This window comes from Brienomyrus brachyistius, chromosome 16, assembly GCF_023856365.1.
Source record: "Brienomyrus brachyistius isolate T26 chromosome 16, BBRACH_0.4, whole genome shotgun sequence".
Taxonomy (NCBI): Eukaryota; Metazoa; Chordata; class Actinopteri; order Osteoglossiformes; family Mormyridae; genus Brienomyrus; species Brienomyrus brachyistius.
Genome location: NC_064548.1, coordinates 9,725,325 through 9,743,651, shown reverse-complemented (window position 1 = coordinate 9,743,651; position 18,327 = coordinate 9,725,325). Strand labels below are relative to the sequence as shown.

The window sequence follows — 18,327 nt, the reverse complement described above, 5'->3', positions numbered from 1 at the left end:
ACTTTGCAGGGTCCCCCGGTCCCTAAAATTCCTTTGGGATCGGAATTGGTTATCATCCACCTTCGACTGAATCATGTTTTGCTCCATGAGGATAAAAATGCTTTTTGATTAAAATAATGTTGTTTGCACTGTACTCTGTACAGTTTTCACATGACCATACTTAAACTGATGTAACAGTGCAAATAAACATGCCGTGTGAGATATGGAAATGACATCTATGCTTTAGATTTTAGACAAGACTCTGCTTAACATTTACCAAGTATTAACAGCCAGGATAGAAGGCTACATTAACAAGGGAGAGTTTGGAGAGTTTTGTATTAGACAATCAAGGCTTGAATGTCTATATTGGATGAATAACAATATAGACATTTATGGAGGACACAGGTCTGTGCAGTCAGAGCGCTGGCTAGACGCTTTCTCTCCCGCGGTTCTGGTCCAGTCCGAGCCTCCGTCGACAGCCCTGTGCACGTTCCGACCTCCCAGTCTCGGGTTACTAAGCCGATGCCATGAAACATTAATCCCTCCAGTTCGCCTGCTGGGGCGGTATCCAAAAGAGCAAGAAACGGGGAGAGAGAAAGAGTGAGAGAGCGAGAGAAAGAGCAAAGGAGCAGAGGTAAGTGAAATGAAAGCGTCGCTCTCCTTACATGGAGCCATTAGATCAGCCCCATTCCCAGCAGGGCTGGGATCCTGGGCTCGCTTTCCAACAACAGACCACATAACACAGACTGTTTTGGAGGGGTACAGACGCCTCTGTGGGTCAGGGTGGTCTTGTTAATTCATTTTCCTTTGGGGAGTCTTCCCCTCCTCAGATTTCCGATCATTAATAATCCACAATGCTGGCTCAGCTTCCCGGCTCAGCTTTCAGTAGGTGCATGGGAAGGCTGGAGTAAGGGGGTCCCCATCACCCCGTGCTGGCATCAAGCATAGTTCCAACCCGCAACGTCAAGCGATAAGCATGGGAGTGAAAGAGGCATCCAAGATGTTCTGCTGACTGGGGTCTATCTTTACACAGCAGGTTTCAATTGAATACAAAACAATTACACTAGAAAATATCAACCCGTTACATCAAAACCAATCACATATTGACATTTTATTTATTTAGCAGATACTTTTAAAGCACCTTGCAATTGAGAAAGCAAGGTCACCAAGTTCCTGGAGCAGATTGGGGGTTAAGGGCCTTGCTCAGGGTCTCAACCATGAGATCACTCTACTGATATTGGAATTAGAAGCAGCCACCTTCCTATCATAGGCACAGCAGCCTAACAACATCTCCACTAATGTGCTAATCTTCACATTCTTCAGTCTAATTTCAGTATATGTGCTGCCACAGCAGGCACACATTACCGCAGCATGTGTTTCATTCACATAGATTACAATTAAGAAAAAATATATAGTTCACCCTATTTCACTAAATAAGTTATTCTGAAGGGTCTTCTTCGCTTCATACATGGGAAAATTGAACTTGAGTCCGCCGTTTCAAAAGCCATTTTTAAAAGACCAGGTTTTATATTTCTCTAAGCAAATTAAGCTCCTCCAGAGAGCTTAAGAAAGTGCCTAAAAGCCACTCACTTTCAATGCCACTCGGAACGGCCCCACATTACTGTACACTGAAGATAAAGCTTGGTCTGACAGTGGGTAGAGAATAAGGGGCCCACATCTAATAGACATTTGCAAGTGACCTTAAACTGGTGTCAGCCTTTAATTCCAGAAGTGAGCTGCATTTGGTGAATAGTCCTAATTGCTTATTCAAAACTGATGGGTTTCTCCAATATAGACCTTGATCAATAGAAGTTTACTTGACCACCAATTCTGTCATGCAATTGAAACACTGCATTTAGAACCTTAAAACTTTAAACAAATCATATTACGTATAGAAAAGCTCCCCAGTCAAACTGCAACTTTCACTCAATACAGGCGCAGGAGAGAGGACTCATTTTGGGTTATGCAATGCTTTCTGTTAAGGTTAAGAAGCCTAAGAGGGCTCATCAGGAGTATAACGAAAATCAATATACAGATTAGCGATTCCCAGAACAGTGGCCTATTACATTTGGGGCTGCAGGAGACAATTTATAAATATTTTACCAATTAATAATAATAAATTATTAATATTTAATTTATAAATATTAGGATGGGACCACAAAGCACCGGACATAAAAGGGCTGTTCTGTAAACATGGAGAGCCACAAGAAAGGTAGGTAGAGAACACTGGAGGTTTTATTCAGACCTGTGTAATTACATTTCTAAGAGACTGGGCTCATCTTAGACATGAGTAAGAGCAGCACACACTCACAGCTGCTTTCATCATTAATGTGAAAAACATGAATGGTTCAAAAACAATATTTTTTTTCAGGCTTTATGGCTTCAATGCCATAAACTTTGCCTGCATGTATTACAAGTTAGGAAGGTGGCACTTTTTTGTACAGTATTTTACAGTAAATTTACAGTCACTCATACAGAAACGTGATAAATGAATCCCTCCTGAGGGTCTCCCAAACCAAACAGCATCCTGAAATGGCTTCTTTGCCTTTGCTTCCCCATAAAAGGAACACTGCAAGTTGCAGGGGAAGCAGTTAACTTAGCTGCACGCTATCAGTCCAAAGCCTTGAGTGCTTGCCTACAGAATAAAATTAAATTTAAAACCCCTTTCTGTTAAGCCACACCCAGAAAACATAAAGCACGAGACATCAGAAGTGCATTCAGGTGTTAAAGAGACCAGCTGGGGATCAAGTGACCGCAATCTCCGCGCTGCTGGGACCTTACGGGACTACTGTGGAGGTAAAGGGATGCCCCGGGGGTCTGTGACCTGGCCCTCCTGCAGGTTCTTCACCAGCTGTGCCAGCCAGCGCTTGGTGGTGGTGTCGTCCTTCAGCACCTGGGCGAACGTGGTGTCCTTCAGCTGATCCGGAAGACACTGCCGGAGGGCTTCCCGCGCCCTGGAACAGAATGTTACGTAGGTGTGATAAACCAATGAGAGTGTCTTAACACTGCCAATGCAGAGCTCCTCCTAGAGGGCAAACAGCGTTATTACTTAGGGACAAAAAGAAAAAGCGACAATGGCCACAGAGCCATCTCATACCTTGGATTGTCGGAAAGACGGAGGTAACAGCGCACCACATGCTTCAGCAGCCGGGCAGATGGCTCTTTAGAAAGCTGCAGGACCATCTTCCCCTGCAAGCAAAGAGCTGTTCAATACAAACTGGACGACAGGTGATTGGGCGTGCCAACAGAGCTCTGCATTTGTGCAACTTACAAGGATCATGGCCACATGGGAGAACCGCTCATAGGTCTGACAGATATATGCTAGGCCCGTGTCATCCAAGAGGATTTTCTGTAGTATAAACGTAGCAACCTGTCACAAAGGAAAAAGCAAAGGATATACGGAGATCAGCGAGTGACACAAAGCAAAAGGAATGCGAGTATGTTGCCATAATTCCCAGGAGGGGGCGCACCGTTTTGGAAAGCTCGCTGCCTGACTCCATGATCCGAAGGCAGAGGGGAATAATCTCTGTGGTTAACAGGAAGTTGATCACTTCTTGTTCATCAGTTTTTACCAGTGCTCCTATAGACAGAAGGGCAAGAATGGGCGAAATGGGGAATACAGACATAAGCTTTAGATTAACCGTCAGTGGTAACCAGACTGAGAATTACAAAGCTTCTACTGAAAACGGCTTGACTTCACAGATGACTGCTATACACTCAAGCAGCAAGGGAGGTGACAGTCACAGTACCTATTACTCCTAAACTGGTCAGCCGCAGGTACTCGAACGGACGCGTTTTGCTCACAGTGTGCAGGAAGGGGTAGAGGAACAGTGGAATGTGCGCTGCCAGAAACGCCGATCTGCAACAAAACCATGGAAGGGAGCACATCAGCCATGACTTCACACAAATGTGGAGGAACAAAGTTCAAGGCGTACACAGAGGGGATGCTCACCTCGTCTCTGGATGGGAGGCGACACACTGCAAAAGTGCTAGAGCGTTACACACCCTGTTGGACTGGTGTGCTGTTAGCGTGGGGGGGTTGATAGAAGGATAGATATTGACAATTTCCTTTAAAAAAATAAAACAAAAAAGATATGAGACGGATACATACATTCAATTTTACTCATTTACAGTCTTTTTAGTAAGATTTCAATATATCCTTCAGACAAATGCAACTAACAGACAATTAGAATAAGTATCAGCAAGTAAGTGCATTGCCAGGAGAAACGTGTAAAATTTGGCCTACAACACTCCATATTCAACCTATCATCTGTCCAGAAATGTCATTTCAATAATTAATGCACAATAGCAAAGATTTCTCACTCTTTTTGCCAACCTATTTCAATGAGTCAGCCTAACATACACATAAAAATGTAGTATGCATGTGGTATAAGTGAGTTGATGGACTGGAAAAACAGCAGCAAAACACAAACATAAAATGCGAAACTGCGAGGACTGACACAATAAGTCACCACTGTCAGCTCCCACAATGAGTCACTCTTTGTAGCTATACAGTACCAAAAGCTTGGACACACCAAGGCGCCTACAAAGGAGTTACAGAGTGTCACATCACATGACCTGGCCGCCTGACAAACACAGCAGAAATGGCTTTGGAGGAGTTTGACCATGGAGTGAAGGAATAGCAGCCAATGAGAGCTCAGCATATATGTGGGCCCTCCTACAGGACAACTGGAAAAGCATTGTAGGATACCACTTCATGAAACTGGCATAGAGGATAAAGTAGAATCAGCCAGCTAATGGAGCAAATGGGGTTAAGCTTTTTGAGTCCCAAACCACTGCGCTACACCATAAAAAATTATAAATTTTTTTAGGTCAGTGCATGGTTCTATGGCTTTTTGATGTTGTTATAATTACTATAAATGCAGAGAAAGGTGCTAATAAACCTAAAGGTAGACCTGCGTCCAGACTGGTGTGAAAGTACAGTGGAATTCTTTAGTTTTCACACAGCCCAGCTCACTCCCCTATGGGTGAGAGCGAGGGGTCTCAGGCTGCCATGACTAGTCAATGTCCTTTTGGGCATCACAATATGCATCTCATTAATATATTAGGCATACTACTAATCTGCTTATCGAATTGCAGTCGAAAATAATGTCCATATAGTGCAAAGATCTAAAGCCCTGCAATGACAAATGGTTTGTTGTCAAAATAAAATAGACTGTCAACTTGATATTCTGGAAGAAAGTTAATCATTTAGATTAATCAACCAATTGAAATAATTGCCGACAGATTAACCAGTAGAAAAACAGTTGTTAGTGGCAGCCCTAAAAGGGTCATCCATTTATGCGGATCCCCTCAAGCAGTATTTTAGGGTAAAAGGCCTTGCTTGAGGGCCCAACAGAGACATGATCACTGTCAGACACAGGATTTGGGGGACCTTCCATCACAAAACACTAACCTACAGAGACACACAACACCCAAGGGACCCCAAAGAAGTGTGTTAGACGGCTTACAGTTCACCCTGACAACAAACAGCAGGTGACTGGTACCTGCAGGAGGGCAGCGATGGTGCCACAGGAGTGCCAAAGCATGGGTGCCAGGTCCGGCACGGACTCGCGCTTCTTACTGAGCTCCAGGAGGGCATTCTCACGGGTCTCCGGGCTAGACAGCTCATTGATCCACTGGTAAATTTTCTCCCGGTCCACCTGCGCCAGCGCTGTGGTTACAGCCTACAAGCACAAAAACATGACATATTCGCAAAAAAAAATCGCATTAAGGAACAACAGATTGGTCGGAAACTTATGCAAAATGCACAATTACTTAATTCCCTTATTTCCCATTCATAACCATTAAATTCCTCTGCCATATATGAAAGCATATACAGTCGTTATGGAGCAAACTTCAATACAATGTTCAGTTGCGTTGTTTCAATATCTGATCTGATGGCTCCCAGATCTAAACGGAAGCTGTGTCCGCCGGGCAGACTGACTGCTGTTCAACTACTTGGGACCTGTTGGAAGGTTTACTAGCTTCTATATTAGACTGCTAAGTAAATATATAAAATGCAAGAACATACATTCAACCACCAAATGCAAACTTTTTTTTTTAATACTAACGTTACAGGTAAAGCCGTTCTAAACGACGTAAATGGCACCATAGGACATTTCGCTTACGAAGCATGGAACTTTCGCGTCAGGACAAAAACTCGCGGGATGCACGACAAAAAAGTACGTTGTGCCTTATTGTAAACGATAAATGTACATAAAACATCAAATCTGCTTTACCACAAGTTGACTCAAATTGGTAATCCATCACAATTTTGCGAATCGCAACCAAGTACTGCTACTACTAACCCAAAACATGAACTAGCTAAGAGTTTATCCAGCATAATAATTACTAAATGAGAACCATCAAACAAGTAACTACTCGGACAGACTCAGCGAACCACCAAACCCAACTGGGATCACACACAAAAAACTCCCAAAATAACAAACAGGCGCCTAAAACCTTTTAACGTCACCAATGCTAGCGGCTCGCGCGGGCCTCACATCCCAACGAGGGGAGACAAGCTCAAGCAAAACGACACATCCTTACCGCCCCTGTAGCCAGCATTCTCCGAAGCGCCTAGATATGATCTCCCAGAGGCTGTCGACGACCTTTTTTAAACTAATACGAACTAAAAGCTCAACTTTAAAACGCTCCCTGTCTCACCAACAGAGAGGAGCCAAGCGCAGACGCAGAAGCGCTGACCTATGAACCATGACCCCGCCTGCGCACGCTTTTTTTTAAAATGTGAAATGCATCCGTTTCGCATAGTTCAATCTTACCCTAAGGCTAGAGTATGTTTAAGCGCTGGTACTTGGGTAATATGTTGAATTCGCACAATATTTTGGCGTTTGAATCGTACTATGATTTGCTGCATCGTCAGACTTGTGCAGAACCCATGTAATGTCGAATACTGCTTAATCCTATATTGATGGCTTGTGAGTTGCGTTCTCTTAAAATGCTACAGTCAATTGCTTGAATGATTCATGCACATTACAGGTCCATTTAATATGCTGTTTTCCATACAGCATGCTTTGCTAACTGATTTCTAAACATCTCTGATCTTTTTTTTTACAATCCATATACGTACTGAATTAAAAGTTCTACAGTGTGACGAGATCGGCCTGGTGTTTCTAACTATGGCAGAATCTCAAAAGCATTAGATTGCCGAAAATCTTATTTATTAATTACTGAGCACGACACTTAAACGCGTTATTTTAACTATAAAGAACTAATTAGCATCCCAGTTGCTACAACAGAAACGCGTGGAGGGCTGCACAGGCTTGCATTATAATGGGGGGAGGGGCGAGCTTCTCGCGAGAGGACAAGGCCGCGCGGCTCTCGTGCGCTGTTTCCGCTGTAAATTTTCACATTCCCGCCATCGCCGTGCGCCGCACTGTCAACAACGCATGCCGGCTACGCGGACACCCATCCCTGCGCGTATCACGGAAGAGCTGGGTTCCCCTTCTAAAGTCCACGAAGTACCCCGTTTACTTTCCTAAGTAAGCCGCTATTCTCGCTCTCCGGTTCCCGGTCGACCCGTCTTCGGAGGTCGCGTGCAGCTGTTTCTCTGGCCTTGGGGATGCCAGCACGTTAGCTTGTGATGCTATCTGGCTAACCAGCTCGTCGGCATGTTGGTCAACTTGACGGGAAATACATTTAGGGCGTACATTCACGGGTTATACTTATTATGAACTGCTGGGGTCAGCGTTAGTGTCGGGGGCCGGCTTGCGGGCTGTCACCGCGCTGGCTAACGGTTCAGTGGTATCCTCGCTTCGTCCCGTCCAGCAAAGTCCGTCACTCTCTTGCCTTCTAGTAAAAACCCGTTAAACTCCAGTTCTCTCAGTGAGGCGGGTGACGGATTGCTGTTTCGATTGGTTTTCTGACGCTTCGTTCCTTTTCTCCGTCGCGGAGAGAGTGAATGAGTGGGTCAGTCCGGCCGTGGGTGTGTGCTGCACGCTGATTTCTGCTCAACTAACTAACTGGCCTGCAAGTCCGCTGGCTTGTCTTCTAAGCGCACGTTTTTTTTTCTTCCATTACGTAGTTACTGCCTTAGTAAAACAAAATAAAGGGGCAAATGTGAGTATTAGTTAACATCCACCTATCTTAACTAGTTAGACGCAAATGACTAACTCCCTAACCTTAAATTAGTTTGGACAGCAGGGTCAAACGATGTCTCCTGTTAATCAATGACATGAAAATGGGGAGGGTCGGGATTCGCACCGTTTATATGGTTTGACATGGCTTTCTGATTTATTCCTAAACCGCGTAGAAGGTTGCTTATTTGTAGAAGTAACATTTCTGATTCTTGCGTTGGGGTATGTGAGAGAAATCGATTTAAATGCCTGCTCTTATTAGTATTTTAAAAGCACGTTTCTGAGAAATATAATGTCAGTATCTCCTTTGTGTGTGTGTGTGTGTGTGTGTGTGTGTGTGTGTGTGTGTGTGTGGACATTTCCATATTTGTTTCCATTGATTATTCTCTAAATCTCTGTAATTCTCTTCATTCTGTAACTGCAGTTCTCAGTTGCTTGTTCTTATTTTTTTCTTGGGAACTTGGTCCAAAGAGAATCTATTTGATACTTGTCTTTTAATAGATTCAGTTCTGTCGCCAAACCCAGGACTGGAAACATTTCATTGTGACAACCACCCATGGCCAGCACAGTGCCCAAGCTTCCCTCTGGTGGTGCCGTTCGCATCCGTATCAACAGCTTGGAGCAGGGAACCACGAAGTGGAAAGAGGGCAGCTTCGAGATTCACGAGAAGGAAAGCAAAGTCAACCTTTGTTTGAAGTTCAACAGTGGGGGTGCTCCCAAAATCTTCCAGGTAAGGTGCTGCAGTATTCCTTAATGGAGTATCTTTTAGCATGTCTAGTTGGAAAAACACTCTGGTTTCAGATTTGCAACTTGACTTATGCAGGTTTTTAGCATAAAACAAGTAAAACAAAACGAGGATTAATTTTCATTTAATCTGTTTGGGATTTGTGACAGTTAACAGAGAACTTCTTCGTTTTCATGTTGTAGCTAAACCAAAATGTGAAGAGTGTGGTGTTGGGTCCCATGCAGAATCAGATTCGAATCGTGGTTAACCTAAAGGACTCAAGTGCTGTCTCCTTCGACAAAGTCCCTCTTGCATTGGCTCAGAAATTAAAGGAGTACCTGGAGAAACTAAAGCAGGGTAAATCTACAGGTATGCTCAGTTCAGTAAGGTAAATTTACAGGTATGCTTAGTTCAGTAACGTAAATCTACAGGTATGCTCTGTTCAATAACGTAAATCTACAGGTTTTTTAAATGTCTGTTGTGTTTGAGTATTGTTAGACTTTATGTTGTGTAACTGATTTGGACTGTAATTTGGGACACTTTTCCTTTCAGTCCTAAAGACAACCCAGGCGAGTGTGAGTTTCGGTAGTGTTCTGGGAAACCGCTCAATTAAGAATGACTCCAGCCAACACTTACCATCCATGGACAGACAGGTATAAAGTGCCTCTAACTGAAACCATATGAATCTCAAGGGAGTGAAACTCTAGTTATTCTGAGGACTGTGTGTGGATGTGTGTGTGTTTCTGTGTGGTCCAGGTATACATTACATTGTGGGAACCAAATGTTCCCACAACGTGATAAACCTGTTATTTTGATGTCGTGGGAGCCATAAGGTCCCCACAAGGGAAAACTAAATTTTATAAAAATCTATGACTGCAGTCAAAAACTAAAAATGCTACAAGTCTTTCGTTTGTCTTTTGTTTTGGTTACTTATGGTTAAGGTTAGGGCTGGGTCGGGGATTCAGACTGTCATTGTTGGGATTAGGGTTTTCTTGTACAAATGAGTTTACGATCCCCACAAAGATATGAGTCTGTGCGTGTGTGTTTTAATGGTAAAATAAAACATATCTTTTTTTTTTTTTCTTTTAAACTCATTTTAAGTTTTATAAGTTTATATCGTAGTATATATTATAAGTTATTAGGCCAAGACAAGTGCATATACCGTGCATGTTAATAATGCTCTCAGGCCACACCAAGACGAGCGAGCCTGGAGAATCGAGAGGAGGGTACCCTTCGCAAGCCCCTGGGCAGCCCCAGCCGCGCAACAGCTGCGCCCATCCGGAGTGGGCTTTCGGAGAACAGGTAGGCATGCTTCGCCCCCAGTATCACCGGGTGCATGTAGAGGCTTTTTCAGAAAACCATAAGCGTGGCTTTTAAATGTCCGTCATGCTCCACAGGAGCGAGAAAAGGAAAAGATTAATGACACCTGAGAGCGACATGAACGAGGACTATCCCAAGGAGAACGACTCCTCTAGGTGGGTAGCATCCAGCCTTAAATTTTATCGATGTGACGTCATAGTATCTATGACACGTTTCCTCCGCGCCATGTACTGCCATGTTTGAAACTTGAGCACGCGATTTAAATGTAATTACAGCATTGTAGCAATTATATGACCAAAACGCTATCATGTATATAAGCCGATGAGATTTCCCTGAAAGTGCAATTATCGATTGTTGTAGGACTGTGCAGATGGGTGTTGGTGTAGTAATTTGCAACAAGCTGTGCTTGTTTGTTTGTCAGCAATAACAAGGCCACCTCAGATCCCTCCCGAAAATTCCTCCTCAGCTGCAAAGAGAAACTGAAGCAGTCTGAAGAGAACAGGAGCTCAGGTTGGTGTCTGTTGCCTGCTTCCCCCCACCCACCCAATGGAAAAGTAGAGGAGTTTAACTGCAGGCAGTTCACATAAAACATCAGCTGGAAATGACATGTATAGGGGGTGTGTGTCCGCGTGGGTCAGTGCAAGGTCACATCCCATGGCTGATGATCATATCATTGTTGGTCTTAACCCTGAGAACAGGGATGCCACATAAACGCCTCACTCTGCCCAAGCTTTGCTCTCATCTGTGAGTCTAAAAAAAAAAAAAATACAGGATATGGAAAGCTAAAGAATTCCAATATACATGTAGACATGCTGGTACAAATGGCAATAGAAGCACCATTCATTTTATATAGTATATTCAAAAGCTGCCTTTGAACTTTCTTTCACCAGGTCCAGCACCGCTTCAGCCTTCGTCCTTTTACAGCAGCCGCTCGGTGACAAAAGAATATTCACAGAGCCACTCTTACCTGGACAGGTAATTTAGCATGTGCTTGCCTCAGGGAACCGTAACTGTGATAGTCAGTCCTGAGTGAGGTGCTTTCCTAGCGTGTTCAGCTACCGGGGACACAAGGCTCTTGTATTTAGCCCCTGCTTCAGCCTCAGCATTTAACTGCTATGTTTATATTTTTCAAAAGGTCAGCCAGTGCTAGCCAGTCTCCCTCCTCTAAGAGAAGCCTGGTGTTCCCCAGTCACTCAACCCCCTTTAAGAAAGTGCGCCCCACTGTGGACTACACTGGATGGAACAAGCCAAAACCCTCTTTCCTGACTCCAACACAGGCCCCACTACAGGGGTGAGAAAGAAGATCTTTTCCCGACTTTGTTAGTCTGTTATTAGCCCATTTTAACACTGACAGATGATTTTTGAAACAGATTCTCCAACCTGGGCAACACCTGCTACATGAATGCTATTCTCCAGTCCCTCTTCAGCCTGCCGTCCTTTTCTAATGACCTGCTCAAGCAGGGCATCCCTTGGAAGAAGGTTCCAGCAAATGCATTACTCAGGTATTGTGGTCTCTGGCTAATCTATGCCCATGGGACCTTCTTCTTTCTTGTTGGAGATGTGTAGCTGCATGTCGGTTTTCTGGTGTCCCTCTATTGAAGGCGATTTGCACACCTTCTGGCCAAGAAGGACATCTGCAGCCCAGAGCTAAAGAAAGACCTATTGAGAAGGGTCAAGAGCTCCATCTCCTCCACGGCAGAGCGCTTCTCTGGATACACACAGAACGTAAGCCGTCTTTGGAGTTTTGTCGGGTCTTTCACTGGGCGTGGGCAGGGTTTGATGTTCAGCCTGCATATTTTGAAGGTGTTTTTATTGGAGGTTGACTGAGCTTTCCTTTAGGACGCCCACGAGTTTCTGAGCCAGTGTTTGGATCAGCTGAAGGAGGACGTGGAAAAAATGAACAAGAGCTGGAAGAATGAGCCCCACTCATGGGAGGACCCCCAGGCGGGGCGGCCTGGGCAGGAGGTGGAGGCCTCTCGTGTTTACACCTGTCCCGTGGGTGCTAATATGGAATTTGAAGTACAGCACACTATTACCTGTAAAGGGTAAGGCTTGGGGAACCTTCCTGTCATGTTTTGCCTGTTCCCTAGCAGTTAAGAATAGTAACTGCTGTTAATGCTAGCTTGATTAATTGTAGCACTTGATTTCAGGTGTGGGGAGGTTGTCACCAAGAGGGAGCAGTTCAACGACCTCTCCATCGACCTGCCCCGGAGGAAGAAGACCATGCCTTTGCGGTCCATGCAGGACTCCCTGGATCTCTTCTTCAGGGTGCGCGCCCATGTGGTTCCGGGCCCTTGGTCAGAGGCTCGCGGTACACTCTCACACAGATGATGGGCTGCTTACATGTTTTGTTTTTTTTCTTCTTCTTCTCCAGATGGAGGAAATCGAGTACTCGTGCGAGAAGTGCTCTGGAAAATCAGCCACCGTCACTCACAAGTTCAGCAAACTGCCCAGGTTTGTGGCTACGGTGGCCGTTGACTTGCCGCTGAGCGCAGCATTGCTGCATCGTCCGTCAGCCCGCCCACGGTGCGACCTGAGCTGCACCTCTCTCTTGCCCAGGGTACTGATCCTTCACCTGAAGCGGTACAGTTACAACGCTCAGCTGTCCCTCAACAGCAAGCTAGGCCAGCAGGTCCTGATACCCCGATACCTCACCCTGCTGTCCCACTGCACAGATGCCACACGGCCTCCCCTCGGCCTGGGCTGGAGTGCGCACACAGCCATGTATGTCCTACGGCGCCCCTTATCAACTGTCCCTCTCCTTTCGCGACCTGTCTCCATGCTGGCTTTGAATGGAGATGCCCTCTGTGTTTTCTCAGGTCTCGAACACTCAAGTCCTCTCAGTCTGTGAACTCCCCTTCCGTGTCACTGCGGTGAGCCGGCCGTTTGTTTGGATTTGCCCGATTTTTCTCTGGGCCGCGACACGTCTCACACTCCTAGTGCTGCTGCCTCCTCCTGCTGATTTAACTGTGGGGAATATGTCACCTGCAGAAAAGGCCCGGTGAAGTCCAGCACTTGCAGCAGCCTCCTTTTAGACTCCGACAGCGAGGAGGAACTGACCCGAAAGACCGTGTGCCGGCGACGTAGGCTGAGTGATTCTCTTGCTGACGAGGAGCGGAGCGAGAAGGTGAGTGGGCTGTTGTGGCACGGGGCGGCCCAGCAGCGTGTCGCTGGCGGTCTGGTTTGGCTCATGATGGTGCTACCGGGTCATTTTAAGCATGTTCTGGGCCCACGAGGTCCTCATGCGCTGCCTGCCACCTTCTCTGGCAGGTTCCACGGGCCACGCAGCCGGAGCCTCTGGACTACAACGCTATCAACGACGACGAGATGCTAGCGGCAGTACTGGAGATGAGCCGGCAGGATGCTGCGCTTTCCGGGCCTCCGGACGACGAGCCCACCAGCAGTCCTGACACGGGCTTCGGGGACACCGACGGCCAGGACCTCAGCCATCGCCCGGATCCCCTCGATGCAGACAAGCCATCAACAGGTACCAGGATGGCATCCAGAGGGTGGATTCTTGCTTTATACACCTCTGGAACGCCACGTCCCTCTTACTAATGCCGATTTTTCCACTGCCACCAAGAACTGAGTTATACCCAGGCCAAACTGCAGAGATGGTCTTGTAAATTACGCGAGCTACACCCGACCTATACCTACCCTGACATGGTCCTGCTTACTAACAGGGCCGAAAGCGTAAATAAACGGAGCTGGTTACGTCACCGCCATCTGATTGGTCGAAATGCATGGCGATATCGGAGTTCTGCATCAATATGCATGGATTATGTGAAGGGGAAAAAAGGGCTTATTCTAATTTGTTCATTATTGGTAGTATCGCACATCCCAAAGTTTTGAAGCATTTCTGGTTTAGGTGAAACTTTCTAATCGGGTTGAAAATTATTATAGAACAGCTGAATGGAATGAGTTCGTAATGCATATTCACGCCAGGTCTGCTAGCATTTCATGCGAACATAAAACAAGATTCTCACAGACGTGCTGGCAGAAATTAGCAGCCTGGTTTCTGTATGCTAGCAGAAAAGTGCCAGGAGGAACATAGTTGTGTTCTATGTTGTACATACATGGGCTTGGGGATGGTGTTTTTGAGAGGAAACGGAAGACAAAATCTATCGATTACCTACTGGCAAGCCTCTTGATTTGCTTACTTTCCTGCATTACTTGCATGCATGTTTTAAAATTTTAGTAGACCTATCCAAAGCCTCATACATACAATCAGTGTCTCTGGAGCAATTAGGGTCATGGACCTTGCTCAAAGAGCCCAATAGGGGCCAACAATGATCGCTAAACCAATTGAGCTGACGAGTTGTAACATTAATAAGATTTGAGAGGTGAGTTTTTGTGTGGAGGTACACATTAATGCGTTCATATTAAAGGGTGTGTGTGTCTGTGTGTGTGTGTGCGTGCATGGCTGAACAGATGTTTTGGAGTCTCTGGACCTGACGAAGGACCTGGACGAGAACAAGGAGAACCAGACTCCGGATGGGCTACAGGGCGAGCTGGACTGGGCACAGCAGTACAGTCTCGACCAGGAGCGGGAAGAACAGGAACTGCAACAAGCGCTGGCCCAGAGTCTGCAGGAGCATGTAAGACAGCCCCCCCCCCCCCCCCCCCCCCCGTGCTGCCTCCCGTGCCCCTCGTCCACCTAGAGGCAGCGTCCTCATGTCCCATGTCCTCTGCAGGAGGCTCGTGAAATGAAGGAGGACGATGATCTGAAGAGAGCCACTGAGCTCAGCCTGCAAGGTAAGGTTTGGGCGGCGGCTGGCCATGTGCGTAGCTGGGAAGGTGCTGCGGCGACTTGGGATTTTAGCGGGTCACACAATGCCTGGCTAGTGGAGAAATGTCATTTTAGCGGCATTATAGAGCCCGACTGATTAAAGTTCTGTCTCTGGTACAGACATTAAGGCCCTAAAAATGCTGATGATTTATTTGGTCAAACGTTAGACAGCCACCAATAGTTTTAATCAGTGCTGGTGTGTATTATTGTCAGTTTCCCAAAATAAAACAGATCAAACTCATAAACAACGTCCTTATAATACAAATTTAAAACAAGCCACACACACACACATACATACATACACATACATACACACACACACACACACACACACACACATATATATATATATATAATATAAAAAACATTACCACCTAACCATAAACCAAGTGAACATGAACTTTATCAACACTGAACTCTCAAGCAAGCAAATTGAAAGTACAAGTCTGTTCTTAAGCCGTGTTCACATACCTTTGTCAGTCCCAGAGGGCGTGTATGTTGCAGTTTCTTTTCCCTTCCTTTTTCCATTCCCAGGCAATCACCAGACACTCTGGGCTTGATGATAATTCCAGCCTAAGGGTGGCAAGTCGTCATACGAGAATCGTAGCTTCTCTGTACTTTCCCCTATGAGGACTCAAATATTTAAAGTCATTACCAATAATAATCCTGGAACCTTAGTATCGCCCATTTTATTTCCTGCCAGTAAAAGCCCTATTGCTAAGAAAGAATAACATGAGAGCAAACATTGTCAAATGAAAGCGGCAGATGTACGAAGCAAAAGTTATTTGGTTGTGTTATAAACATTTAAAGCTGCAGTTTATTCATTTGGATGGCTAGGGCATCTTAAATTTCATGGATTTAAAATTTTTTGCTCTGCAAGGGCAACCGATATCAGTAACATCACTCACATTAAGCTGTATGTTAAAGTTTGCTAGTTGATTGTTGTTCTCTTGTAATAACATGTTTATGTTCACTATCTGTAATAAAGTGCTAATAGTACCCAGTTATTAATGAGGTAGAGTTATTAACCATCTGCTTGTGTTCTTCTGGCCTTCTCAGAATTCAACAACTCTTTACCTGAGCTCTTGTGCTCCGACGAGGACTCTGGGAACGAGGATGTCTTTGATATGGAGTATAGTGAAGCTGAAGCAGAAGACCTGAAGAGAAATGCAGAGGTTAGGATGTTAGCCTGGACTTTACCCTGATGTTCTTTTGTTTGTGTTTCTCTGTGGTCTGCTGACTTTCATGCCCTTCATACCCAAATTGTGTTTGCCTCCTTCCCCAGAATGGAGAGCTGGCCAACTCATTCAGACTCATCAGTGTGGTCAGTCACATTGGCAGCAGCTCGTCATCCGGTTAGACCTTTCAAAAAACTTTTGTTGTTTTTCATTATTAAATGGAAATACCACCTGCATCTGGAGTTCCATAATCCATGGGGTCACAGTGTTCTACTTTCCCACGCAGGGCATTACATCAGCGACATCTACGACATAAAGAAGCAGTCATGGCTGACGTACAACGACCTTGACGTGTCACGCACGCAGGAGTCTATGGTGCAGAGAGACAGGGACAGGAGCGGCTACATCTTTTTCTACATGCACAAGTGCGTTGATTCAGACCCCCTCCCCATGCTAGCAGGGCTGGATGAATGCGTGGTGATAAGTGGCCATGCACCGAGTCTTCATCGTGCATTGTCTTGTAGGGACGTGTTCGAGGAGCTGTCAGAGCTGGAGAGGAGTGGGGCGGTTGTCGAGGCTGGGAGGACCGTCCTGCAGCCCCTCTGAGGGAGAGGCTGCTGGACTCGACACGCACCCTTCCACACCCAGGTGGGGGATGGGCCCCTGCTATGAACGGATGTGTAGAGTTCGGGGTAACGGTGAAACGTCCTTCTAATACTACTGATCACCAAACCCTTTGCCTCCCTCCAAGCACTTTCTGCCTCCTAAATAAAATGTTATGCCTGCTTGCATTACTGTAGCAGGTTGTTCTGTGGGACTCTCAATTTTTTTTTTTCCTCCTTTAGACCCCTAAGCACTCGGCCACATAACAAAATGTGGATTTTTATTTTTAATAGAAATTTTACATTTGCTTGAATTTAATGAGCCAAACCTTTCCCCTCAGTGAAATACATTAAATTTAGTTCCTCTAAAATGCAATGCAATAAAACGGACCGCCTTGACCTGCAGTGGACAATCTGTCCATTAGCACCTCCCTGTCAATTTCACCATTCTTGTGAAAGATTTTCCCCCCTGTATACATTAAAGAACGGGGTCATTTTTAAGTTCTGTTGTTTTGATTATATGCAGCCTGAAGAGGTGCAATATTTATGGAGTAATTTGCCACTTGGCTTTTATTTGTTTTACGTTTTTCAATTCGAGTTGGGTATGGGCAGGATTCAGTAATTTGTAAGGTCTTTGTGTGGCATTTTTGTTTTTGTTTCTTACTGTTTTATTCATGTTTCTAAACCTTTTTGAAGATGCCTGATGAGGTAGCTTTCCTGCTTACTCCTAGGGGTTGATTATTTCCTCGTTGCCCCCACTGGATGCCCTGGTGCCTTTCACTCTTAGCCCCTACATAAAGTATGAGTAGTTTACTTTTTCCCTGATTCTCTCAGCATTACTTCAAAGGTTGCACAGCCGAATCGGTTAGAATGTATCCTTCAAACCTCAGAAAGCAACTTTACATGTAAAGAGACAGAGAAATCTACAGATTTATTTATTGTAGAGTAAGTCCTCGTTTGGCTTTTGTGTTTGCCGCCCTGCTTGCACTGAGCGTCAGGAGTTGTGCTGCCAGGCCAGCCGTGCTGCACACACAGCTGCAGACGCTGTGCGGCTGTGTACAGACCTAGGCCCCCATTGCTTGCCAAGCATCCAGTAATTGACTCTTAAAGCGAATTTTAAAATAAAATAACTTTGGAAAACTTTAACGGCTTCTGCACATCCTTCTGCTTTATCAGACGCCATGATTGTGTCTTATGATGGTGTACATTATACTTGGTTCCCTGTATCCACATTTTATTTTGCCATACTTTAAGTGAATGGTGTGGATATTATTTTTGTTTTAACAAAATTACTTGTATATATTATACAGTTGAACCTCGTTACTACGTACCCCGGATACAACGTTTTCACCTTTTCAACGTACAGGTTTCTAATTCCCGTTTTTAGCCTATGGATTATTCCAATAGCAGCCATTGTTTACAGCGTACACCCTTACAGCGTAAACTTCGATACAACATCCAAATTTCTAGAGAAAATATGAAAACTAACCACCGTTACAATGTACAGCGCTCTCCCCGCCCACCACAACTTGTGTCGCTACATCTATCTGATCTTCGCCCGACAATGCACATTTGTCTATTGCGTTGATTTAATTTAACTAATATTTCATTAATATTTTCAGGCCAAATGCCAATT

General features: G+C 45.2%; 2 protein-coding genes across 7 annotated transcripts; one reads left to right on the top strand and one right to left on the bottom strand.

Annotated features, from left to right (window-relative positions):
* Positions 1–2,192: 2,192 nt before the first annotated feature.
* On the bottom strand, positions 2,193–8,042 carry cnot9 (CCR4-NOT transcription complex subunit 9). 2 transcript variants are annotated; one of them, XM_048977908.1, is made up of 8 exons: positions 7,653–8,042; positions 5,487–5,666; positions 3,932–4,047; positions 3,729–3,838; positions 3,450–3,559; positions 3,251–3,349; positions 3,077–3,168; positions 2,193–2,933 (listed from the first exon to the last, which is right to left on the bottom strand). In XM_048977908.1, the coding sequence occupies exons 2-8, from the start codon at positions 5,526–5,528 to the stop codon at positions 2,765–2,767; spliced, it is 738 nt and encodes a 245-aa protein (XP_048833865.1). In that variant the 5' UTR covers positions 5,529–5,666; positions 7,653–8,042; the 3' UTR covers positions 2,193–2,764. The 2 variants fall into 2 exon arrangements, with proteins under 2 accessions (XP_048833865.1, XP_048833864.1); XM_048977907.1 differs by lacking the exon at positions 7,653–8,042 and adding an exon at positions 6,532–6,717.
* Positions 6,754–17,837, top strand: usp37 (ubiquitin specific peptidase 37). Of its 5 annotated transcripts, none has more exons than XM_048977900.1 (24): positions 6,754–6,882; positions 8,604–8,808; positions 9,006–9,171; positions 9,355–9,455; positions 9,989–10,104; positions 10,200–10,277; positions 10,544–10,632; positions 11,013–11,097; positions 11,258–11,413; positions 11,493–11,624; positions 11,724–11,847; positions 11,962–12,167; positions 12,273–12,390; positions 12,497–12,576; positions 12,682–12,846; positions 12,942–12,995; positions 13,114–13,249; positions 13,393–13,609; positions 14,554–14,720; positions 14,817–14,877; positions 15,971–16,086; positions 16,197–16,266; positions 16,376–16,514; positions 16,614–17,837. In XM_048977900.1, exons 2-24 carry the CDS (start codon positions 8,635–8,637, stop codon positions 16,693–16,695), a joined length of 2,832 nt encoding a protein of 943 aa, XP_048833857.1. In that variant the 5' UTR covers positions 6,754–6,882; positions 8,604–8,634; the 3' UTR covers positions 16,696–17,837. The 5 variants fall into 5 exon arrangements, with proteins under 5 accessions (XP_048833857.1, XP_048833856.1, XP_048833855.1 ...); XM_048977899.1 differs by having other exon boundaries at positions 6,755–6,920; XM_048977898.1 differs by having other exon boundaries at positions 6,755–6,920; positions 8,580–8,808.
* Positions 17,838–18,327: the final 490 nt, after the last annotated feature.